The 24,240-nt window shown below is 37.3% G+C and overlaps 12 protein-coding genes across 12 annotated transcripts; 3 read left to right on the forward strand and 9 right to left on the reverse strand.

Annotated features, from left to right (window-relative positions):
- Positions 1 to 191: 191 nt before the first annotated feature.
- On the reverse strand, positions 192 to 1,829 carry WSC3 (Wsc3p; the record flags this gene model as incomplete). The annotated part of the gene is made up of 1 exon (XM_056225529.1): positions 192 to 1,829. One exon carries the CDS (start codon positions 1,827 to 1,829, stop codon positions 192 to 194), a length of 1,638 nt encoding a protein of 545 aa, XP_056079339.1.
- Positions 1,830 to 2,432: 603 nt separating this feature from the next.
- On the reverse strand, positions 2,433 to 3,491 carry NDJ1 (Ndj1p; the record flags this gene model as incomplete). The annotated part of the gene is made up of 1 exon (XM_056225531.1): positions 2,433 to 3,491. The coding sequence occupies one exon, from the start codon at positions 3,489 to 3,491 to the stop codon at positions 2,433 to 2,435; it is 1,059 nt and encodes a 352-aa protein (XP_056079340.1).
- Positions 3,492 to 4,090: 599 nt separating this feature from the next.
- ITR2 (myo-inositol transporter ITR2) lies at positions 4,091 to 5,926 on the forward strand (the record flags this gene model as incomplete). The annotated part of the gene is made up of 1 exon (XM_056225532.1): positions 4,091 to 5,926. The coding sequence occupies one exon, from the start codon at positions 4,091 to 4,093 to the stop codon at positions 5,924 to 5,926; it is 1,836 nt and encodes a 611-aa protein (XP_056079341.1).
- A 189-nt stretch (positions 5,927 to 6,115) lies between these two features.
- On the reverse strand, positions 6,116 to 6,808 carry TPT1 (tRNA 2'-phosphotransferase; the record flags this gene model as incomplete). Its single annotated transcript, XM_056225533.1, has 1 exon — positions 6,116 to 6,808. The coding sequence occupies one exon, from the start codon at positions 6,806 to 6,808 to the stop codon at positions 6,116 to 6,118; it is 693 nt and encodes a 230-aa protein (XP_056079342.1).
- A 307-nt stretch (positions 6,809 to 7,115) lies between these two features.
- On the reverse strand, positions 7,116 to 8,054 carry IZH4 (Izh4p; the record flags this gene model as incomplete). The annotated part of the gene is made up of 1 exon (XM_056225534.1): positions 7,116 to 8,054. One exon carries the CDS (start codon positions 8,052 to 8,054, stop codon positions 7,116 to 7,118), a length of 939 nt encoding a protein of 312 aa, XP_056079343.1.
- Positions 8,055 to 9,363: 1,309 nt separating this feature from the next.
- PKH2 (serine/threonine protein kinase PKH2) lies at positions 9,364 to 12,609 on the forward strand (the record flags this gene model as incomplete). Its single annotated transcript, XM_056225535.1, has 1 exon — positions 9,364 to 12,609. One exon carries the CDS (start codon positions 9,364 to 9,366, stop codon positions 12,607 to 12,609), a length of 3,246 nt encoding a protein of 1,081 aa, XP_056079344.1.
- A 258-nt stretch (positions 12,610 to 12,867) lies between these two features.
- SDD3 (Sdd3p) lies at positions 12,868 to 15,984 on the reverse strand (the record flags this gene model as incomplete). The annotated part of the gene is made up of 1 exon (XM_056225536.1): positions 12,868 to 15,984. The coding sequence occupies one exon, from the start codon at positions 15,982 to 15,984 to the stop codon at positions 12,868 to 12,870; it is 3,117 nt and encodes a 1,038-aa protein (XP_056079345.1).
- Positions 15,985 to 16,695: 711 nt separating this feature from the next.
- WRS1 (tryptophan--tRNA ligase WRS1) lies at positions 16,696 to 17,994 on the reverse strand (the record flags this gene model as incomplete). The annotated part of the gene is made up of 1 exon (XM_056225537.1): positions 16,696 to 17,994. One exon carries the CDS (start codon positions 17,992 to 17,994, stop codon positions 16,696 to 16,698), a length of 1,299 nt encoding a protein of 432 aa, XP_056079346.1.
- Positions 17,995 to 18,263: 269 nt separating this feature from the next.
- Positions 18,264 to 19,202, reverse strand: COQ3 (hexaprenyldihydroxybenzoate methyltransferase; the record flags this gene model as incomplete). Its single annotated transcript, XM_056225538.1, has 1 exon — positions 18,264 to 19,202. The coding sequence occupies one exon, from the start codon at positions 19,200 to 19,202 to the stop codon at positions 18,264 to 18,266; it is 939 nt and encodes a 312-aa protein (XP_056079347.1).
- A 175-nt stretch (positions 19,203 to 19,377) lies between these two features.
- On the reverse strand, positions 19,378 to 21,501 carry HMI1 (ATP-dependent 3'-5' DNA helicase; the record flags this gene model as incomplete). The annotated part of the gene is made up of 1 exon (XM_056225539.1): positions 19,378 to 21,501. The coding sequence occupies one exon, from the start codon at positions 21,499 to 21,501 to the stop codon at positions 19,378 to 19,380; it is 2,124 nt and encodes a 707-aa protein (XP_056079348.1).
- A 212-nt stretch (positions 21,502 to 21,713) lies between these two features.
- On the reverse strand, positions 21,714 to 22,685 carry RFC4 (replication factor C subunit 4; the record flags this gene model as incomplete). The annotated part of the gene is made up of 1 exon (XM_056225540.1): positions 21,714 to 22,685. One exon carries the CDS (start codon positions 22,683 to 22,685, stop codon positions 21,714 to 21,716), a length of 972 nt encoding a protein of 323 aa, XP_056079349.1.
- A 258-nt stretch (positions 22,686 to 22,943) lies between these two features.
- TRM10 (tRNA (guanine(9)-N(1))-methyltransferase) lies at positions 22,944 to 23,825 on the forward strand (the record flags this gene model as incomplete). The annotated part of the gene is made up of 1 exon (XM_056225542.1): positions 22,944 to 23,825. The coding sequence occupies one exon, from the start codon at positions 22,944 to 22,946 to the stop codon at positions 23,823 to 23,825; it is 882 nt and encodes a 293-aa protein (XP_056079350.1).
- Between the last annotated feature and the right edge of the window lie 415 nt (positions 23,826 to 24,240).

The following is a 24,240-nucleotide window of genomic DNA, read 5'->3' on the forward strand; positions in this document are numbered from 1 at the left end:
TGAATACAAGACATTGAATCGAATGAAAGGACTAATTGTTATTTTCTGTTTTTCCTAAAAGCTAAATTTTAAAGAGTGGTATATTATTTAGAGACTAACGTATCAAACGTGATATTATAAATATCACGGCTTGAAAAGGGCTCTGTCCAGCAGAACCCATACTTTTAATATCGAAGAACTATATAATACTTTCACGCTCGATTATTGGATACGGTACTAGATATTTCAGGATTATCAGGATTTACCACTTGCAATGGTCCGCTCATCATCATGTCAGGTAGAGAATTGGCACTGAACCTTTCATTTACGCTATTCAATGAGTTTGCCTCTTCAAATACTGTCGATGGAAGATTTTGTTTCTGAACCGTAGCATCTTGTAAACCAGCCAAGTTATTTATAATGCTTCCACTAGCGTTTGAACTAGGACTGCTATAATTTGCACCATTACTCATCGGTAAACCATACATATTACTCGTACCGATAGAACCCGCTGTATTACCCCTAGAATGTCTCATCCAATTCGTCGTAGCTGAGGAGGGGGGAGGCCTTATTGGGTTTGCATCCTCGTCACCAAAGGAATAGGGCTGATAATGCTTTGTTTCCTCTAAGTCTAATATGTCCTCAGATTTACGTCTCCTCCATATTAGAAAAAGTAAAACCAAAATGATAAAAGTGACACCAAACACAACACCAATAACGATACCGGCAATCGCTCCTCCACTTAGACGCCGTTTGGAATTTGAACTAGATTTATTATCCAAAGAAGCTGCCGTAGCTACTGCGGAAGTTTTTTCAACTACTGATGTCTTTGTTACAAATATTGTTTCCTGGTGCTGATCAGAAGTACTTACAATGGCTTTTGTAACCACGCTAGTGATTAATTCAACTGAGGTAATTATTGGTATCTTCGACGACGTACTGGAAGTAACTGAGGTCGTTGTTGAAGTTGAAGATGTGCTGCTACTCGAAAGTCTTTGCATTAAAGTGGAAAAAGGGGAAGAAGTATGGCTATTGGCTGTGACGCTTCCGGGTGAGGACAGTGTCTTGATAGGTAAGGAAGTGGAGGGAATAGAAGAGGTCGAAGTAGTAGAAGTAGTAGTAGAGGAAGTAGTAGAAGACGTAGTAGAGGAAGATGTGGTAGATGTGGTAGATGTGGTAGATGTGGTAGATGTGGTAGATGTGGTAGATGTGGAAGATGTGGAAGATGTGGTAGATGTGGTAGATGATGTTGAGGTGGGTGCTGAAGAAGCAGTAGTAGAACTTGTTGTGGTTGACACAGAAGATAATGTTGTGGAACTAGTTACATCTGATGATGTTTTTTTTGCGGTTGAGGAGACTCTCTTCGATGATTGTGATTGAGAGGATGAAGATACATAGAGAGTGCTCGATCCATCTATAACAGAGGAGGATTCCACCGATGAAACTGATATCGCGGCATTAACATACACATTCATATACGATGATCCACCACACATTTGGTAGGGCCAGCCGGAGCATTTAGATTCACAGTTTGAATCTGTTGATTTTGTCAAGGAGTTCAAAAAGGTTACCGAATTACCGCAGTAACAATCCGATCCACCAAATAGTGCCACTACAGCTGATTCAGGACACTGGTTCTGGCAATAAGATACTGATTGATATATGTATGAGTTTTTGAGAGAGAGTCCACCAGACTGAACATCTTTAGCATTATAACAGCCTTCGTAATTAAAATCGGCACTAACTAGTCCTATCAGTGATTGGTATAGCAAACCTAAAAGTATAAATGAGATATAGTTGAACTTAAGAATTCCTCTATTTGTTAACGTTGAAAACCATACTCTTCGCATTTTATTATGTCTTCAGGAAAAAGAAAAAAAACTATATTGACATGAATTTCATGGAATGCACAAAAAGAAACTTCGCCTAATAATTCTCGAGGATTATCACCTAATTTCGTGGAACAACAATAGAAAAATATGGCGATTGATCAAAACTTCTCTATAGCAAATAATGTGGAAAGAAAAAGGGTTTATAACGAATGCAATTACTTTATTGAAATAGAAGTATAACAGTATCTAATACCTATGTGTGTTGTTTCCGGTGATGAAGTAAAACAAGGACCTTGATGTACGGTATACTTCTCGCCAAAGATCTTTCAAGATTGGTGCGGAGGCATAGTGACTTTTTTATAATAAAGAAAAAATTCTCGAGTGGCTAAAAAAAGAAGTTCGCCCGGATCTCAAAGGGGAGCAGGATGACGTAAAAAATCTTCAGCTTGAAAAAAAAATACTTTGCTGAAAACTGACAGGCTTGCGAAATTAGGTTCAAATAAATTGATAAAGGAGTCAAAATGACAAAGCTTTAGGAACTTAACTAACAAATCAGTAAACCTTTTCTTCCAGGACAATAAAGAACCGGTTCTTGGACAGGAAAGATAAATGTAGCCCATCTCAGTACTCCAAAATTTCATCAGTAAAACATTGCATTATCGCTGAGAAGATAAAAAACATTAGTTTCTTGACTATTTCATCACTTGGATGGTCTTCCAATATTAAGATATGTGCCGGCCTAACAAAAGATTTCTGCTGTTCACTTTTGGACTTATCTGGCATACGCAAAATGCCGTTGGTAAAAATTAAAATTCCGTTCTGACAATCCAACCATAACCCAAAATTCAGTTTGTATTTTTGAGTTTCATTAAAGAGGTCTAATAGGCTTAGCGAGTTTCTATCAAGTAGTATCGTTGTGAATTCATCAATCGAGCTGCTGTGTGAGTGTTGGAACGTAAAATACTTCTGAGTCAGTTTCGTTACGAGCTCTCTTAAAACATCAGAAATGTTCAGATGAACGGTGGTATTTGGCTGAGTTAATTCTAACCATTGTTTCCACTTGACTAACATGTCATGAAAAACGAGCTCATTAAATGACTCAATTAGCTTCAACCAGTTCGCGTATATTTTACTGAAGTCTTTCCCCGGACGGAATTTTGTTAGAACGGTTTCAAAACGATTCAAATACTCTAAAACCAACTTGTAGGTTTTCGAGTTGGGTTTATCAAAGGAACAAATCCTGGGAATAATAGACATCCTCAACATTTGATTGTTATGGCATGAATCCAAAACATTGGTTACATTTACTAAGGTGGTATCACTATCACTCCGGTCATCTCTTACCTTATTCCTAACGAATTGGAAATAATGTACAAACTCCTTCTGAACCATGGAACTCAATTGGCAATCTTTGAATATTTGCAATGGGTAATGACACTTTACAGAGTCTGGCAAATCTGTGACAAGATTGACTTGGTTTAAACAATATAATAAAAATGCGTAGTTTCTATGTTCTCTAAACATTGGTGGACAAACGTCCGACATAAACTCCTCCAATGGCAGATAATCAAGTCTCTCCTGTAGGTTTTGTATCTTTAAGTCCTGGAAATCGGTCAAACTTTCAGAGGACGACCCCCCCGATTGTAGTATTATACCCGCTAATCTCTTATCCTGGCTCATTAGATTACTCACTATCTGCTTTCTTCTTCTAGATTGTATTTTGTTGATAGTTCTTAACTCACCTTGATACAACCATGTAAAAATAGCCGCCCAACTTCTATTACCATGTTGTCATGAAATACGGAAGGGTATAGTTTCTTTCGTTGACAACAAAAACACCAGAATAGAAGGAGTACCCAATTTACCTCGTTTGTTTGCAAACAAATTACTTCTGATTGAATTTAATTGCTTATTAACTTACAACTTTTCTGCTTGAAATTCGCTCTGGGACTTCTTTATTCGCTTCTCCTTTACCACCAGAGCCTTTTAACTGTGGTCAAAAACCCGCTTCAGTGAAAAACATCGCCAAAAAATTTCCCAAAACCACTCGTTCTACAAATAAAAAGAATATAATCATGTAAAGCTTGGTTATTCCGTATCTTCCATCCAGCATAACGTAAACATTAAAGTATACTAAAGTATAGAAACGAAAAGTAGTGGGAATACACAGATAAAACATTGTCGTTCGCTAAGGAAACAGTAACGAGAACTGAAACAGAAATAAGAAAAGACGCAGGACGCAGTAAAAGCAAGAAACTGCTTTCTTTTCATAGCTGGAAATGAAGAATTCGATAGCTGCTAGTTCTCGATGGGCCAAGGGTCGTTTTTCTCATTTGTTTCCCTCTTCGGCTAATAACAGCGATATGGGGGTTACCACAACTGGTCAACCTTCCACGCTGGGAGAAGAGCTGCATCATAGGAAGCACCATGAAGAAGAAAATGATGGTAAAAGACCCAAAAAATCACATGTATCTACCTCTACAATGCAAATACAAACTAGACAAGATGAAGATGAAGATGAAGATAACGATCGAATTGTTATCAAACCGGTTAATGATGAAGACGATACGTCAGTTATTATAACGTTTAATCAATCGATCTCCCCTTTTATCATCACTTTGACATTCGTTGCGTCCATTTCCGGTTTTATGTTTGGTTATGATACTGGTTACATATCGAGTGCGTTGATTTCCATCGATAAAGATTTGGACAACAAAGTGTTAACTTATGGTGAGAAAGAAATAATTACGGCCGCCACGTCGTTGGGCGCTTTGATTACAAGTGTGGGAGCTGGCACTGCTGCTGATGTGTTTGGCAGAAGACCTTGTTTAATGTTTTCTAATCTAATGTTTTTAATCGGGGCAATTTTACAAATTACCGCCCATAGGTTTTGGCAAATGGCTGCAGGCAGATTAATTATGGGTTTTGGGGTTGGTATCGGTTCTTTGATTTCCCCTCTTTTCATTAGTGAAATTGCACCTAAGATGATCAGAGGTAGGTTGACCGTTATAAATTCTCTGTGGCTGACCGGTGGCCAATTAATTGCTTACGGTTGTGGTGCAGGTTTGAACCACGTCAACAATGGCTGGAGAATCCTAGTTGGTTTATCCCTAATACCTACTGTTTTGCAATTCTCTTTTTTTTGTTTTTTACCAGATACGCCGAGATACTATGTTATGAAAGGTGATCTAAAGAGAGCCAAAATGGTTCTTAAACGAAGTTATGTCAACACTGAAGACGAAATAATCAATCAAAAAGTTGATGAACTGGCTAGTCTAAACCATTCGATACCAGGAAAAAATCCAATAATAAAATTCTGGAATATGGTTAAGGAATTGCACACTGTACCTTCAAATTTTAGAGCCTTGATTATTGGTTGCGGTTTACAAGCTATTCAACAGTTTACAGGTTGGAATTCCTTGATGTATTTCTCAGGTACGATATTTGAAACTGTAGGATTCAAAAATTCGTCCGCTGTCTCCATTATTGTTTCGGGCACCAACTTCGTCTTCACTTTAATAGCATTTTTCTGTATTGATAAAATCGGTCGTAGGTATATTCTACTTATTGGGTTACCTGGTATGACAATAGCTTTGGTAGTGTGTGCGATAGCCTTTCATTTCTTAGGTATCAAGTTCGATGGTGCTAGTGCAGTTGTCTCATCTACTGGGTTTTCTTCTTGGGGGATTGTCATTATCATTTTTATCATTGTGTATGCCGCATTTTATGCACTGGGTATTGGTACTGTTCCATGGCAACAATCAGAATTGTTTCCACAGAACGTTAGAGGCGTAGGGACTTCCTATGCCACTGCCACTAATTGGGCAGGTTCTTTGGTTATTGCATCTACGTTTTTGACCATGCTACAGAATATCACCCCAACGGGTACATTTTCATTCTTTGCCGCTGTGGCATGCCTATCAACTATTTTTTGTTACTTTTGTTATCCTGAGCTATCAGGATTGGAACTAGAAGAAGTTCAAACAATCTTAAAGGACGGCTTCAACATCAAAGCTTCCAAAGCTCTGGCCAAAAAGAGGAAGCAACAAGTGGCTGAAGGTGCTGCCCATCACAAACTAAAATTTGAACCGACCCAGGAAATCGTGGAAAGTTGAAGCGTTACTGCACTCAAAAGAGGTAAACAAAAACCAAAAAAAAAATATAGAAGAAATACATATCATTCCATGTTACATTAGTAAAAATATCATTCTCATATATAAAAGTAAGTAGAGCCAAATTGGTAAGAAATATAGGTATTGATAATACAAAATAAGTTATACAGAAAGTAAGCTTCTTTACGAAATTTACATTATTTCAAGCGTTATATTTCTTTCGTGTAGCATTCTTCTCAATACGCTTAAATTCTCTTCGTCCTTCAAGCTTCCTTTTACAACAACTTTTTCTATCAATTCAATAGGGATGCTACTGCTTAAATAAACATTATTGAGAGACCTGAACAGCTTCAGATTTTTAAAAAATAAAGAAGAGTGACAGTTGATAAAGATGTAGACGGTGCTTGAAGACCGCATTCCACTGATAACTCCTTTCGCGTGTAACATCCCTGGCGATAAATGGACATGATTTCTGCTCATTGATGATATTGCTCCTGACTTAATAATCTTTATGGTTGATTGGAGGTTAGTTCCATGAATCAGTTCTTGTGGTAACTGCGAGACTTCAGTAATTGGTACAAGAACCTCACCCGATGGCTGAATAGATCTTATTGAATGTCCCTGGGTCGCACAGATCCATTCTTCGCCCGCTCCTAATGTTTTCATGTGAAAACGTTGTTTGTCATTTTCCTGAACAATGCGATGAATATCATCCACTGTACATTTATGAGTCTTCAATCTATTATGGGTCAATAGTTCTTTCACTGGTATATAACCGTTTGGATCAATGGTCAAATTCTCCTTTACCGCCGCATGTCGAAGTAAATATGACAAAGCTTTGGAAAGCTGTATGTCTCTTTTGTCTTTCTGCACTACGTTTGTCATTTTTGGGCACAGTCTCTATAAGCAATTTTGCTCAATCCTGTAATAACGTATTGAGTGTTCATTTTGCTTTTTTTACCTCGATGAGTTTATTGTTTCGCGTATGTGTCAGTAAAAGACGAGTGACTCGGTAAGACAAGAGAAAAATAGATAGCCAAAGGAAGGCTGCAGGATACCCTCGATTAAAGGAATATCAACAGTAGCTCAACGTACTGTAAGCTCTTTGAGGGAACAAATTCTCCGTTATTGAATTATTATTTATTCTTATTTTGTCTTACTTACGTATTTATTAAGTCATCACCACCACGGTCTAAGACTTGAAATTAATTAACTCGGGCTGATTCAAACTCGAATGCATCAGAATATAGGATTGAATCAAAATAAAAAAATGGTAGAAAGCGGCTCCAGAAATAATGAGGTGGAAAAGGTACTCTGAATGGTTCCACCCTTCTTCCTTTTTTTTTCCTCTGAGAAACAATTCTGGGAATCTAGTAACGTAAATTATGGATGCCGCCACCAACGCTACTAGCTCCCAAGTGATTGCGTTAACCTTTATTCTCTCTTTCAAATTTTCCAATCCATCGAATGTGATGATTGCGGTTAATAGCGGTAAGGAACAACATATCACTGACACTGAAATAAAGAAAACCGTTTTATTAAATCTTTTCGAGGAAATAAGTTTGTCAGTTAATATGAAAAAGTATGCCACCAACCCTATGAAGTTCATCAAGAGAGTAAAAATTTTGAAGAAAAACACGTAATCGTAGAATAGATAATAAAGAATTGTGATTTGAGATGATATCAATAGGTTAATGTTCGATAAATACGAAAACTTTTGCCAGTGTTCGAGATGCTGCTGTAAAGAAATGTTTTTGATAAAATGATAAATGAAATGCACCATACAAAATACAAAAACATTCAATAGATAGAAATTGAATACGATATAATCCGTCATTGTTGTAGTGGTTGGGAACAAAGGTATCAAGTAAAAGTCCGTGAAAAATATTAGGAGACAAAAGGACAGCATCGAGCCTAGTAAGTATATCAGTGCTACTACTGACTCGTTTCTGCTGGATTTATTCTTGTACTGTTCTTGCCATTTGGCCAAATCATGGAACGGGAAACCTTTCTTTGTTTCTTTTGTCTTTGCACCTACTGTTGAATTAATTTCTGCAGTGCTATTGTTACACTTTTCGGGGGTTGTATTGCATTTGGCTGGACTCTGTTCTACTGTAGTCAATGAAGCCATATTGCCAATATATATATATATATCTTCTATAGCAATTTTATATGCGCTGACAAGAACTTGTAGAAAATAATCTTCTTTTCAACTTTTCAACTATTTTCATTTTACATCCGCATCTACATATTCGTGACCATATATATGAGTGTAAATCATCTAGCTGTTGACACCATCGAGTATTTACAATTAAAACCAATTGAGCTCAACAGGCTTTCGTTGAATAATGTTGAGCTGCCCAACGAGCCTTTTTCTCGCGGAGTGCTGTCCGAACGATCCGAGCTTTTCATACAGATAAAACTAACGCTCTCTTAAGTATATTTAAAATAGACCGGCTGTACCCTTCGTATTCTTGATTCGGCTTTTATACTGCTTGGCTTTTGCATTTCCATGCCGGTCTTGGCTTTCACCTTCCCTTGCATACGTATGTGTGTCATGTAAACTATATTGAAATATAATTATATGCGCATATGATATAACTATTGACGGAAGCTTATTTCAGTTGAAAAATTCAGGGTAATACATGATTTAAGCACTTTTCGCTTAATATAAATACAACATTTAATATTCATAGTCTCTTATCCTTTGTATCCATTTATAAGATTCCTCATCGCCTAAAAAACGACATTTCAGAAGATATCTGGCTATCAAAAATGGTCTGCAGTTCGTTCTTCCCAAATATGCACACAAGAAATATTGTGATTGATTAATTTATTTACAGCGGCGGCTGTTAAATTGCGAAGAAAAGTGCATAGGGACCCAAGTATATACGATATAAATGCTGATTCGTGCATAAGAAAAGATACTAATACGAACGCCAGCAACCCTCAACTCAAGACATTGTTTGTTAAGTCTAATGATCGCCATTGCATTAAGAAAATTTAGCCGCCCAAAATATGGTTTAGAAGTCACGTGCATAATTTATAATCATATTCGACGAAACAGGGCAGAATAACTTTGATGTTTGGCAATAATAACCCCAAATGGAAGCGAACATTTCCCGGCCCTTTTGGTTTTTTCAAGGCGCTATTAGAGTATATTCTAAAAGCTTCAGTACGTAACTGAGTTGCATTTCTTCTTGTGGGGCAAATAATATTCTTCACGACGTATCCATTAATAATTTACCATTGTACTTACTACTTTTTGAAAACTCATAATAGTGTCTAAAGGTTATTAAGGGTAATTACTAAAAACAAACTACAAAAAAGAGTGCGAGAAGGGAAAAGAAAAGTAGCATCTTGATGAACCGAGAAGCCTCTTACTCATTTTGAAAAGCAAAAGAAATCAGAGTATCTCCTTTTTTCTTCACTTCAGCCAAATGTATTTTGATAAGGATAACTCCACAAGTCCTCGGCCGTTACTGCCAACTGATGAACAGAAGCTAAACATTGACCTATTGACAAAAAGGGGGAAGCTGTCACATCTAACCACTGATTATGGTACAAAAACTACTCCACAAAGAAGTAGTTCGAATAGAAATGTCGGTGATTTACTTTTGAATAAAGAAAGGAGTGCTAAACCAATGATTCAAAAAGCCTTGACCAACACAGATAATTTTATTGAAATGTATCGGGGCCAACAAAAAAAAATCGATGATGGAACTATCAAAGAAGTAATGATTAATGATGAAAACGGGAAAACTGATGCAAATTCCAATGGCCATAGCTATAGTAATAATTATGACAGTAACGAAATTAACGATCAGAGAACTTTAGATAACATGATAGGGAGTTCTAATATTGAAAAAGATGAAAACAAAACGAAAAGTGAGAACGAATCTTTAACCCAGAAACCAGCTTCTGCTAAAGAATCGCTTAAAAGTAAGAAGAGTGTAATAAAAAAGGGAATCAAAGACTTCAAGTTCGGCAGTATAATTGGCGATGGTGCATATTCTACTGTAGTATTAGCCACATCCATCGATACCAAGAAAAAATATGCTGCAAAAGTACTAAACAAAGAATACTTGATACGCCAAAAAAAAGTGAAATATGTTAGTATAGAAAAAACAGCTTTACAAAAGCTGAATAATTCACTCAGTGTTGTACGATTGTTTTCTACTTTCCAAGATGAATCAAGTTTATATTTCCTCTTAGAATATGCGCCCAACGGGGACTTTCTTTCTTTGATGAAGAAATACGGTTCAATAGACGAAAACTGCGCTTGCTATTACGCTGCGCAAATAATAGACGCAATTGACTATTTGCATTCCAATGGTATCATTCATAGAGATATCAAACCAGAAAATATTCTACTAGATGAAGAAATGCGAATCAAGCTAACTGATTTCGGTACTGCTAAGTTACTGAGTCCCACAAGTAACAGTGTTTCTAAACCAAAATATGATTTATCAACAAGGTCGAAGTCCTTTGTTGGAACCGCAGAATATGTGTCTCCAGAATTGTTGAATGACAGTTTCACTGATTATCGTTGTGATATTTGGGCCTTTGGATGTATACTTTTTCAGATGATCGCTGGAAAACCACCATTCAAAGCTACCAATGAATATTTGACTTTCCAGAAGGTAATGAAAGTTCAGTATGCATTTACACCAGGCTTCCCACTAGTTATTAGAGATTTAGTCAAGAGAATCTTGGTAAAAAATTTAGATCAAAGACTTACGATAAACCAGATCAAGGAACATTATTTTTTTAAAGATATGAACTTTAAAGATGGTACTATTTGGTCAAAAGCACCTCCTGATATCAAACCCTATAAGATAAATGCTAAATCTATGCAGGCAATGCCAACCATGTGCGATAAAAAATTAGTGAAAAAACCAATCAGCACACTCGCTAAATCGCATTACGCATCTCCAAGATTGGCTTCAAATCCCTCTCTAGAGGGAGCTGCCCATTCAAATTTATATAGTAACAATACCCATGCCTCTACTGAAAGCGAGATATTATTAAAAAAAAGGCCCACCGACGAAAGAACAGCACAAATTCTTGAAGTTGCAAGAAAGGGTATAAATAATAGGAAAAACCAGCCATGTAAAAGACCCTCAAGTGGCGCTGCTTCGGCCGCCTTAGCTGCTTCGGCCGCCCTAACCAAAAAAGGCATGCAAAGCTGTCCAACCTCTAGCTCAAAGAATAGCCGATCAAGTTCGCCTGCCACAACATCGAAGTCGGGCAATTATAAGTGCACTGCCTCTACGGAAAGTAGGCCATTTGTTAAATCTCCCTCCTCTTCGGCATCCGTTTTATCGTCAAAAGTTGCAGCGCCTCCATACACCCCCCCAATGTCACCCCCTATGACACCGTATGAATCATATCAAGCAAGTCCACCATATTCAAAAAGAGATGCAGATTATTTTGGTGGTGTGATGGTAGAACCTAGGCCCTCTAGTAAGCAAAATGCCACTAAAATCTTAGAATCCCCTTTGATGAATAAATACGATATAAAATGGTCCTATTTTTTGAAAAATATCAACGAACATGTGCTCAGAATGGAAAAACTAGATTTTATTACCGTAAATTCCGATATTTTAGAGAAAAGAGTACTTAAGCTTAATGGCCAATTGCTAGATCCTCAAGTATTTGGTAAGCCAAGGCAGACTTTTTTATCCCAGGTGGCCAGGAGTGGCGGGGATTTTACAGGTTTTCGAAATGATCCAACTACGGCAGCGTATTCTCAAACAGAAAATATCTATTATCTAAAGAACGTAGTCGATTTGCAACTCTTGGAAGATGACTATCGAATTGAAGGTGGTGAATTATCAGAATTACTTATCCACGAAAGCGGAGAAGAACACAAATCCAATCTAAATGACTCATCGAAAAAGGACGATGATAAATCTGAATCCAATGGTAAAGGAAGTTCTGTTTTTTCTGGCAAATTCAAAAAACTGTTCCATCCTGCCGTAGCAACCGATACACTTTCTTCCGCTGATGGCAAAAACAAGTATTATAAACGAACCATTGTAATGACATCTTTTGGACGTTGTATAGTATTTGCTAAGAGAAAACAACCAAGTCCGGTTACAAATTTAAAGTATGAACTAGAATATGATATTAATTTGCGTCAACAGGGGACCAAGATAAAAGAATTGATCATTCCTTTAGAATTGGGAACTAACCATATGATTATAATTCAAACGCCTTATAAGTCATTTCTCTTGAGAACTGACAAAAGAACTACAAGCAAACTGTTCGCTGTTCTCAAAAAAATTCTCAATTCTAACACTAATAAAATAGAGAAACAATTATTGCAAAGAAATCAAAAAGTAGCGGAAAGACGAGTATCATCATCTGGAAGAACATTACCTAAAGACCTATCAATTTCTCAACCTCCTTCTCCGAAACCCAGGCCACATAGCCAATCTCCTTCCATATCAAAGCACAATTCATTTTCTGAGTCAATCAACAGTGCTAAGAGCAACAGATCAAGCAGAATCTTCGAAACTTTCATTAGTGCTAAGGAACAAAATCAAAAAAAACACCCTACTCCGGTACCGTTAACTAGTAAATTAGTTAATGGATTACCCAAGAGACCAGTTGCTATAGGATTGGGTCTAAACACAGGTAATAATTCCAAAAACCCATCTGCAAAATCGAAAAGATCGTAGTGAGTAACAATATCTAATACATTGATCTGCTACTTATATACTACAAACTATATATATATATATATATGGAACTATGAGGTGCTCTTGTCAATATTCAAACTCTCGATTAATTTTAAATGAAAAAAATAATAGAATAAGGATGGGCATGTCAGATTTTAAAGAGGTTAATAGTATATGGTTTGCTCACTATTTACATACATCTATTATGAAACATCTCATTCCCCGATTCCACAAGGCATCTTTCGATATAGGTTTTATTCACGCATTTCCATCATCCTCGCTATCAATTTCTTCTTCCTCATCGTCTTCGAGTTCTTCTATTTCCACAGTGAAACCTTGAGTTTCAAAGAATTCTTGAATTGATTCCAATTTACCGGGATGGCAACTTACAAATGCAACACTCTTGTTGGGATCAAACAAGTTAACAAAGTATTTCTGCATAACAATCTCCAAATCTTGTTTAGTAACGTTTTGTAGCCTTTTCAAATACAACTCATTATAATCGTTTCCTCTTTTCAAGCAGAACTCGTCGATATATCTGGACAAAGCTGTTTCAAAATATCCACATTCAATAGTAGCCATCCTGTTGATAATACTACTAATGGCACCCTGAATTAACTGCTCATCAAATTCCAAGGCACCAGATGCATAATCTTGAACAATCTGTTTACCAACTTCATAACATTTGATAATGTCAGCACCGCGATAAATGTTGAATCCCCAAGAATTTATCTCACATAATTTTGACATGTTAGCGCCATAAGCTAATCCAGCGCCACGAATTCCCTTCCAAAACGGACCTTCAACGCATTCGAGATATTCAGAAGCTAACGAAACAACTGCGTATTCGGGATCATGGTAGTCCAGGTCAAATGGGATAGAGGTTATTAAATTCATGTAAGCAGATTCCGAAGCAGGAGTAGTTATTATGAAGGCCTTTTCGCCGGGATTTTTGCAAACCGGCGAAATAGAATTTAAGGCTCTGGGAACCGGTGGAATCTTCAACTTTTCAACAGGATGCTCAATGTTTAAGCACATGATCAGAGGATTCCATGGTTCATAAATATCTGCGATTTTTGAAATATCGCCAAGAACCAAAATATGAAAGTTGTTGAAATTCGTCCTCAATTGCCTTCTCATCGTTTCTATTCTTGGTAAAATTTCCTTCTCAAAATTGCCGTTCTCAATTTCTTCCAAAATTTCTTGTAATTTCTCTTCAACAAACAACGGATCTGTAGATTTTTTCAGCGACCTTTCCGAGTATAGGTTTCTGTTAGTCAGAGAATCCAACATAACACTGCCATTTCTTTTCCATTCTACGATAGAATTCAAGTAGTTTTCCAAGAGAATACGGACACGCTTTTCATCAAAAACAATATCAAATAAACAATGCTTGATCCATTGGACAGAGTTGGAGTAACCTCCAGCCCTACATTGAATTCTAAAATCAATAAAATCAGGACAAGATCCTTTCAAACCCTGGCTTATTTGTGCGTCGATAGTCTCCGATTTCAACTTCGCGACAACTTCCTCATACGAGAGCATAGTTTCTACATTATTCTCTTGATCAAAGACTTTCATTGGCATGGACAATAGCTCATCAAACATATTATAGTACGGTAAAAGCGAGGTATCCTTGATACAGGTGGAATTGACTAAACAATGAAGTTCTATAAATTGGGAGGGAAAATGGTTTAGGTGAATGAAAAAGGGAAAATTATCTGGTCTCATTTTTAAAATTTCTTTGGTCATCGGATCATTAACATCATTGTTCTTGTACGAATCAACAATTGCGATGCTCTTTGTATTGACAAATTCAACACTCTTGGAAGGGTTATCAATTTCAAATTTTTGCAACAAAGATTTCGGAATTGGCCTATCATTGATGTTTTTTGCATTGGTCAGTCTAGTTGATAAAGCTGCTCTTTCTTTTTCACCAAGTTCGGCTTCTCTCTGCTTAATCAAATCCGACTTCTCCTTCTCCAATCGCTCGTACATTTGAGCGCTTGGTTTGGCCGTGACAATAATGGGTTTATTGTCCACAAAGATGCTCCTTAACAAAGATTCCCAGTCCTGTTGGGACCATTGCAATAAAGAATCAAAATCACTTAAATCCTTGAGAGAGGATACCAGTGAAGAACCATCCTCAGAACCATAAATGTAATCGGTGATCACCGCACTCGAGAAACGACTCTGACCATTTTTTTCATAATTGAGTAAATACTCCCATTTAGTGTTTTCAACTACTTGCCTTACTCTTGGTAAATCAATTTTATGGCTTTCCAAAATTTCCATTACCTTATTCTTCGTTTCTGCGATTTTTTCCGTAGGGACACCCTGAATACGTAAATCGATTATGGTTCTCATGAAACAATCCGTCCAACAATCAGTGGAATTAGCCATGGGGTCGTCAATCTCAACCAATTCTCTGGTAAAAACCGCCAATGAAGTGTCGGTGAAGTAATCTATTAATATAGAAACTGCCAAGTCATTACGGAAATCTGCATAGGGTACACCAATCCAGGAAAAAAGCAATTCGCTTTGACTTTCATCGAGCTCAGGAAATTCTACAGTAGATTCGATGACTTTATCCATCGATTTTGGTATATGTGACTGCTTGTTATCTAGAAATGGCCTTTTCTTTGGCGCTGTTGATGGAATCTCCGGCAATGTATTATCCCATTCTTCCATGATGCTTAGTAATTCATCTGCTGGGACATTTCCACAAACAATTACACAAAGATTATCTGAAGAATACAAGGACTTATGAAATTGCCTGATTTCTTCGCTGGTCAAGGTTCTTAAATTCTTAGTTAAGCCACCCGTTTCTGACCGGTAACCACTCCCCTCAGGAAACATTAATCGTTGTTTTTCTAAATTCGAAATATACCAACCTTGTGTTTCAATTGCTTCCATTTCACTAAATACCACACCTTTATCGCTCAAATTTTCCGGGTCGATGTGATAGACCTCAGTTAAACAAGCCTCATCCGTTAAAGTTGGATGTAGAATATGATCTAGGTAAGCTGGCAATAGCTTAGAAAATCCCTTCCAACCAGCACTGCTCAATGTATAAACAGTTTGATCAGTATCAGTCCAAGCGTTGGTAACAGACAAAGATAGATTACCAGCCGTATCTAATAAGCCTTTATACGGATAAGATTTAGAGCCCATGAAGACCAAATGCTCCAAAGTATGTGGAGCACCTGAATCGTTGGGGCATTCCGTAGGAACAGCAAAATAACCATGAACCAATGTAGAAGTCTTGTGGTTTATATGCACCACTTGCAATTTGGTCCGTTCCGAGATGTACTTTGTTATATGGTATTGTGGAACATAATCCGGTTGAAACGATACTACCTTTCTGAACCCCATTATAAAGGTACGACGAATTGTGTTGACGGTACGTATAATTCGTCTTTGAGCTGTATATTGGAGCACCTTCAATCTTATAAAGAGTAAGTCCTCTCACTACTTCTTAACTTTCTTCTTTTATGCAAGCATTTTTGCCACTTGTGTAAAACTGTTGTAATCTTCAAGTTGAAAAACTTAAATAAATCTACCTCTTCTGAAGATCGCAAAACAAGAAGTAAGAATACTTATATAAAACAAGCCGGCTCATATACACATACATATTCAGATAAGTTAAACGAGTTTCTCTTCCACAGGAGGGTCTAATCTCCTTCAGAAGTCTAACGTCTGAAAAGTTCGTAAAGGATATCATCATAAAAGTATGGTGTATACCGTTGAATACACTCTATTGTACAACAGCAGCACAATGCAGTCCGTGGTCTGCTCGTCTGAGTACAAAAACCCCAAGCTGCTAGTGTTGATCTACTATCTTACTTGTTTTGTAATAGGAGAGTGGACCAGGCAAAACAATTGCAGTTGTAAAAGAAGGGACTGCTTTATATGCCGTGAAAATTTTTTCATTGAAAAAAAAAAACATTCTTATATATTTATGGAAGAATTGAAGTCCCAAGCGATTACAACGCTGTTTTCTCATTACTTCACTTTTTAATATTGATTTGTATATTCAGACTCTATAACAATGTATACAATGGGGGGCGGACTAGGCGGAACTGCTCATTTCTTTACTTGCTTGGTCTTTGGCTTAGGTGCAACTAATCTTTCTTTTTCACCCCAAACTAACTTATGTGGCAGCATGAATTTGTCCAAAGTCTCGTCGTCTACTTGAGCTCTACGTTCCTGGAACGCCTTGACGAATTCTTGCAGGGTATCAATACAAAGTTTCTTCATTTCACCGGATAACAATTCACCGGCTTTGTATTTGTCATAACATTCCTTTAAGAAAGCATCATCATCCTTGAAAAACGACAAGTATTGGTATGCAACATCGACATCAGGATCACCACCCAATTCTCTATGTAGATCGGCGGATACTTGACCACCGCTGAATGCATACTTGTTAATTTTCTTTTGAATTTGCTTTGGTGTATCAGTCATGAAAATGGCCGTAGTATCATCAGAGGCTGACATTTTGGTAGTGGAGCCTTGTAAGGCCGGGAAAAATCTGGAATGAAGCAAGGCAGGCTTTGAATACTTCAATTTATCTGCTACGTCCCTACAGACTCTAAAATAGGGATCTTGATCAATGGCACATGGAATTAAACATGGCGTTTTATCAGGTAAGCCTAGGACATTAGGAAATGAGCTTGGGAATGCGGTAGCAATTTGAATGGAGGCAAAATGAAACTTACCGATACAATCGGAGTCATTGAAGCCAAAAACGGCCTTTGCAGTGGATCCTGTAATTTGTCTGGAAACTCTCACCACAGTTTCATAAAATGCACCGCCCATATATTGTAAATCAGAAAAGATAAAAGTGTTCTTTGGATCAAATCCAACTGCGATAATGTCCTTCGCATTCTCACGGGCGAAGTTCTTAACATCATTAATTGTTAACTTGTGTTTGAATAAAAATTTTTCGTCATCGGTCAATTCAATGACTAATGGTACGTCGAACACTTCTTGTAACCATTTAGTGAACACAAAAGGGACCATATGGCCCAAGTGCATAGAATCACTTGAGGGGCCTCTACCAGTGTACAGAAAAAATGGTTTACCTTGCTCGTAAAGATCTAGAATTTTGGTAAAATCACGCTCACTGAAAAACAAACCTTTACGCAAAAAGTGATGTGGTTCATGACCTGTCACTTGTTTAAATCTTTTCAGAGTTTCTTCATTAACCGGCCTAGTACCAAACTGTTTGATCAACTTATCGTAATCGATATTTTGAGCTCTGCCTTGTTCATCAACACCACCTTCGACATCCCAAGGTGTGACTACTTGCTCTTTAACGTCTGTACTTTGCAGTTCGGATACTTGTTGGGTAACTTTCTCCACACTATCGTTGCTGCTCATCCTTGCTCTATAACTATCTCTGACTGGGTTTTATTGCTAACATTTCAGTGATTAGAAAAAATTTTCAGTATTTCGATCTTTTTTCCTTCTCTTGATCTTAAGCGAAAAAGATATACTTTAATGCAAAATGGGACTAGCATCTGTAAATGTATATTTTATTGAATAAAAACAGAAACCATGTCATCCTTTTTGGTACCATGCTGTATGTAAAAAATTGTATATGTCTAAAAAAATATTTACAGCAAGATGTTCTACTTTTGCATTTATTTTCACTGTAGTCTCTGGATAGCCATAAAGTAATTGCCAATATTAGAACAATCGTGCTCGACCCATCCTTGCAGTGGTAAGTACATGGTTCCCTTTAGGTCCAGTAAGCGGAATTGACCACTATAGTTTTCATTAAACCAGGCGATTATTTCTTTCGCGTTTATGTATTTGCCCAAGTGATGAGTTCCCTTTGGAACAACCTTCAAGACGTTCTCCCCCATGAAAATTGTAGTAAACCACGAAATAAAATCTCTGTTGATCGTACTTAGAAAGAGTATTCCTTTGTCGGGATTCAACCTCGCCCAACAATGCCTCAAAATTTCACTGGGCACGTCAACATGCTCAAGCATTTCCATACAAGTAATAATATCAAATTGTCCAGTAACGTCCTCTAGAGCCTTGCATTCGTAATTTACTTTCCCCTCTATTATGGGGTCTTTCTTAGCGTGCTCCTTTGCAACCATAATACATTCACGAGTCAGATCGATTCCTTGGACATTCTTCACCCATTTCAATCTCGCAAGGGATTCACTTAGAATGCCTCCCCCGCATCCAACATCCAACACCCTCATTTCTGGTCTTTCACCTAAACTAGTCTCCAAACTATCTTGAACTTCCCGCTGTATATTCTCGCTAACATACTCAGGTAAAAACTCCTTGTAATTGTATCCAGGAACAAATACATCGGGATCTTGAATTTTTACTTGACTCCTTAGCGTTCTTTGCACAAAATCCAATCTCGCCAGATTCATCTTGTGTAGAATTCTCTGAGATCCGTCTGTATCCCACCAAGTGGGAGCCAGCTCCTGGAAATGCTTCACTTCATCTTCTGATGCATCTGTGCTCTTACACCTCGTTTGCATCCGTACTGCAAACCTTGAAAAAACACCCAATTGGCTCAACACATTAGTAGGCTTTAATAATTTGAAACTCAATGACATTATGATTGTTAAAGCGCTGTGCTACTCCTGGTTTTCCTTCGTTGGCTATCTATTATGCTAGCGTATTTTGTCATCCCTCTTTTCAAACAATGAAAAAAAGAAAACGCATGATTTCGAAGCCCTCAAATCATGAAAAGATGTTAGTATATTGTAAAAATGTCAGTAAAATGCTATTCTATATACGCTTAAGAATTCTCTTACAACAATTCATTGAAGAATATGCTCTATAAAATCCAAAATTTTTACGTAAATGATTATAGCGCTGTAAATTATAACCATACGCCATCTTAGCGCCAAAAGTTGATCGGTTTAAGTCCTTATTGTAGTAAGTCCAAAAGAAATCATTAGACATTATATGTTTCGAATACGATGATGGCTTACTAACTATTTTCTGGTGCTTCATGTTGCATATATACAACAAGTTTCTTGCCCTGGTCATCCCAACATAAAGAGCATTCGTATCCATCGGAAAATTGGACGTATTCCCATTTGTTAGAAACACTATGGGAAACTCCAAACCTTTTGCAGAATGAATCGTAGATAGTTTTATTGTCCCCGGGCCGGTCGTTTGTAATGCCTGATTGGCCTGGTGGAAGACCATCGTTTGATCAAAATATGTCTCTAAAAACCACTTAACAAATGATATACCTGGGGGTTTATTAGATTTCGAGACTTTCATTACTTGAGCCATTTCTTGCAAATGCGTTTTAAATTCAGATAATGATTGCGAGTCGCCTATGGATTGTAAGTAGATGGGATTTAGATTTAAGCTACTTGCGATATTAGAAACTTTTTCCAAAAGCTCCATGGGATCATCCAATTGATGTACTTGATCATTTTCGATCATTTCATATAAATTTGACGTGTAATTTTCAATTTTTTTCTTTATGGAAAGACCCAATGGCCATTCAAAATTGGGGACCATGGTTAAGTACTTCCAAATAGATAAGTTTTTTAAACCACAAGCCTTATATAAGGCTTGTATTGAAGCATCTCCAACCCCCTTGATAGCACTCATTGTGACTAAAATGCTGAAATCGCTTTGCCATTTAGCACCAGTATTAAACTCACGACTGTGCTTTTCGTCGGATGCTAGAGAGCACACTTTCATAATATCTAAGAGAAACTGAATTCGTAAATCGTCCATCCAATCGGGTTGACTTTTCAGTTTTTGATAAGGAATACCATATTTTCTTAAGACATTGGCTAAAGTTGTTAAATGTGAATTTGTTCTTGATAAAATTGCAATATCGGAAAATCTTACAGAAGAACAAATTAATTGGGTAATTTTATCAACTATAAATTCGGATTCTGCGGCTAAATTATCGAATGACGCTAATTGAGGTAAAACACCACTAGGAAGCTTGCGAACTAGCTCTGACGGTGTTACGTCAGTATCATCGATTACTTGTTTCTCTATTAGCGGACGGTTTATGATATTTGATGCAAGAGAGATAATTTCAGGTGTAGATCTAAAGTTATCAAACAGTTTTAAAACAGTGGTAGAGTGTTTTGGATGTAAATTGTCTAATTGGGACATGATGTGGCTGTTATTCCCCAAGAATTCGTATATGCTCTGATTTGTATCACCAAACATGATAAGTTGCTTACCTTTACAAATTATGGTGATCAAAGGTGCTAAACTTGGATAGAGGTCTTGAAATTCATCGATAAGAACAACTTTGTATTTTTTTTGAAGATCCTGAGTGAAAGACGATGAAGTGTCTGACTGAGAATGATCAAGCTCTAAGTATTTTTTTGCACGAATAATCAAATCATCATTTGTCATCACTTTACAATTATCCATAAGTTTAACTAGTTTTGCAATAACAGGGTTATTTTTCCTTCCACCATTTAACTTGTAATCCTTAACAACTTTTTCTAGTTCTTTGTATGATCTGAAATGGTGGGGGGTTCTCTTGGATGGCGGAAGCAACTTCATTAACCCTCTCCAACCTATTTCTTCTATAATGTTTATCATCCCTTCATTCTCTACAACAATTTTGTTTGCCAACCCGTGAACAGTGTAGCATCCAATCTGCTTAATATTATCCCTATCTGTATGCGAGTCTTCGAAGACAGACAACAAATTCTCTATTATATTATCGACTGCTTTGTTTGTTAGAGAAAATATCAATATTTCCTCTGGCTTGATATTCTCCACAGTGACTAAATGTAATACTTTGTATAGTAGCGTTAATGTTTTTCCTGAACCTGGGCCCGCAATAACTTTTAACGTAGATGCCGGTTCATATGGCCTGTTTACTACTTTCCATTGTGACGGTGTTAACTTATTCATTTTTGCCGGGTCAAAGATCTATATTCTTTGTTTATTTTATTTCGTTACATTTTATAACTATGTATTTCTCATTGTGAATTGTAAGTTTCAATCATCAACCCTAAAACTTCCATACAAAAAATAGAAAAAGATACATGAGAAAAGAAGAAACAAAGAGGGTGAAATTTAGACATTATGCTCCTATGAGAGTTGATTTATTACGGGATACTTAGTTAGGTTTTATTATTTAATTTATGAATTTTCGCTAACATACTTGCCAATTGCAAGTATGTTCCAACACCCTCCAGAATTCTCATATGGGTCAGACCGATTTCTTTTATCATTTCTAGCCTAATTGATTCTTTGACTTGTGTCAAATTTTTGGTGACACGGAAGGATGTTGTCACGATATCAATTGAAGAATAACCTTTTTTCCAGAGGTCTGTTCTCAAAATTTGAATCGAATCGTCTAGGTTCGTGGCTAATAACATTTTCTTCACTATTAGAGGATGCGGAGAGTCAACAATCCTAAAGACATTATCTGCATTCACTAGACCATGGCCCGCTACTGTACTTTGTAGATTGTTTATTGCTTGTCTCATGTCACCTTCTGCTGTAAAAATGATTGCTTCTAACCCATCATTTGTATATTTTACATCCTCCAGTTTTATGATCTCCAGAAGGCGCTTCAAAACATCCTCATCTGACAGTTTAGAATACCTTAGAATGGCACATCTACTTTGCAGTGGTTCAATAATTTTATTTGATTGGTTACAAGCAAATGCAAACCTCGTAGAATTTGAATACAGTTCCATGGTCCTTCTCAAGGCTTGCTGGGCGCCCGCAGTCATTGAGTCTGCCTCATCAAGAATAACTATTTTATGTTTCCCTTGAGGTAGATGTAATTTCTTTTGGGCAAAATGTTTTATTTGGTTTCTGACAACATCAATACCTCTGTCATCTGAAGCGTTCAGTTCCAAAACACCATCAGCATAGGAATGTCCCAAAAGCTCGTGAGCAAGACAGTGGACTGAAGTGGTCTTACCTATACCTGGCATACCAGATATGATCATATGAGGCATGTTACCATCTTTAGCAATTTGCTGGAGCCTATCAATGGTCTCTTTATTACCTACTATATCTGATAGAACTTGAGGACGGTACTTCTCAACCCATGGAAGTTGTAGAGATAGTATTTTGGACATTAGAAGATACTCAAATTGTCTTATGGATCAACACTTCAGTGCTGTAACGAATAGAGTAAGATGTAAAAGTGTTGTTATTACAATACTATAGTATATGGGTTAGCTTTCCACCTTTTTCTCAAGAAAAAAAAACGCGTTCAGTTTAACAGTGGATGTGGTAATGAAAAATTTTCGTTGTCTTCAAGAAGAGATGATGTATAGCGTAGCTTAATGTTCGCAAGATAAGCAGTTGAGGATCAGGCCTGTACGGTAATCAACATGTGTAATGACGAAAAAGACCAGAATGAGGAAATGGTAAAGAGGACACCACCTTTACCACCGGTGCCGGAAGGTATGTCTAAAAAGCAATGGAAGAAAATATGTAAAAGGCAAAGATGGGAGGAGAATAAAGCGAAATACAATGCAGAACGTCGTGTGAAGAAGAAGAGACTTCGCCACGAGAGAAGTGCAAAGATTCAAGAATACATCAACAGAGGAGAAGAAGTTCCTCAGGAACTCGCTAGAGAACCTCGAGTTAATGTGAATCAAGTTGATTCTGGGATCGAGATCATCCTTGACTGTTCTTTTGATGAACTGATGAATGACAAGGAAATAGTCAGCTTGTCTAACCAGGTCACCAGAGCTTATTCCGCTAATAGAAGGTCGAATCACTTTGCAGAAATAAAAGTAGCACCATTTGATAAAAGACTAAAAAAAAGATTTGAAACCACACTGAGCAATACCAATTATGGAAACTGGAATCATTTCAAGTTCCTACCAGATGACAAAATTATGTTCGGAGACCAGCATATAAGTAAGGACAATATAGTATATTTAACCGCCGATACAGAGGAAAAGTTGGAGAAACTGGAACCAGGGATGCGCTACATTGTTGGTGGCATTGTAGACAAGAACCGCTATAAAGATTTGTGCCTTAAGAAGGCCCAAAAGATGGGCATCCCTACTCGGAGATTGCCCATCGATGAGTACATCAATATTGAGGGCCGAAGAGTTCTGACTACAACGCACGTTGTACAGCTCATGCTGAAATACTTCGATGACCATGACTGGAAAAATGCCTTTGAAAGTGTTTTGCCCCCCAGAAAGCTGGATGCAGAAGGGGAATCTACGACTAGCTCACCAGATAAAAAAGACGTATAAATAGCCGCCCATGTAGTATTAGTAATTTTAATAGTGATAAATGTGTGGTTTTCCGTAGATAGAGTAGCCGTACTTAAAAGTCACAGAGATGAGTTTTATCTGCGCTACTGGTACCATTTCTTCAAAACTGTTGATTTTCCTGCTCGTCAAAACTCTTGAGGATTAGCCGCCGAAACTAATTCTGGTTGCACGTCTATATTTCTTTTCGGAAAAGATGCCGCTGACACATGTGACTGAGAGGATCATATTTAATGCATAGGCCCATAAGAACAGGCATACACCCACGTTTTTCCTTGCTTCACCTACTTTGATGTGTGCGTTGTCTTCAAGTTCTTTATAATCTTTGTTTTTTCGCTCTTGAAATGACTCTTTCTTTCTTGGGTACCCGGACTGCAATTTTTTTACTCAAGCTCTT

Source organism: Saccharomyces mikatae, assembly GCF_947241705.1.
Source record: "Saccharomyces mikatae IFO 1815 strain IFO1815 genome assembly, chromosome: 15".
Lineage (NCBI taxonomy): Eukaryota > Fungi > Ascomycota > Saccharomycetes > Saccharomycetales > Saccharomycetaceae > Saccharomyces > Saccharomyces mikatae.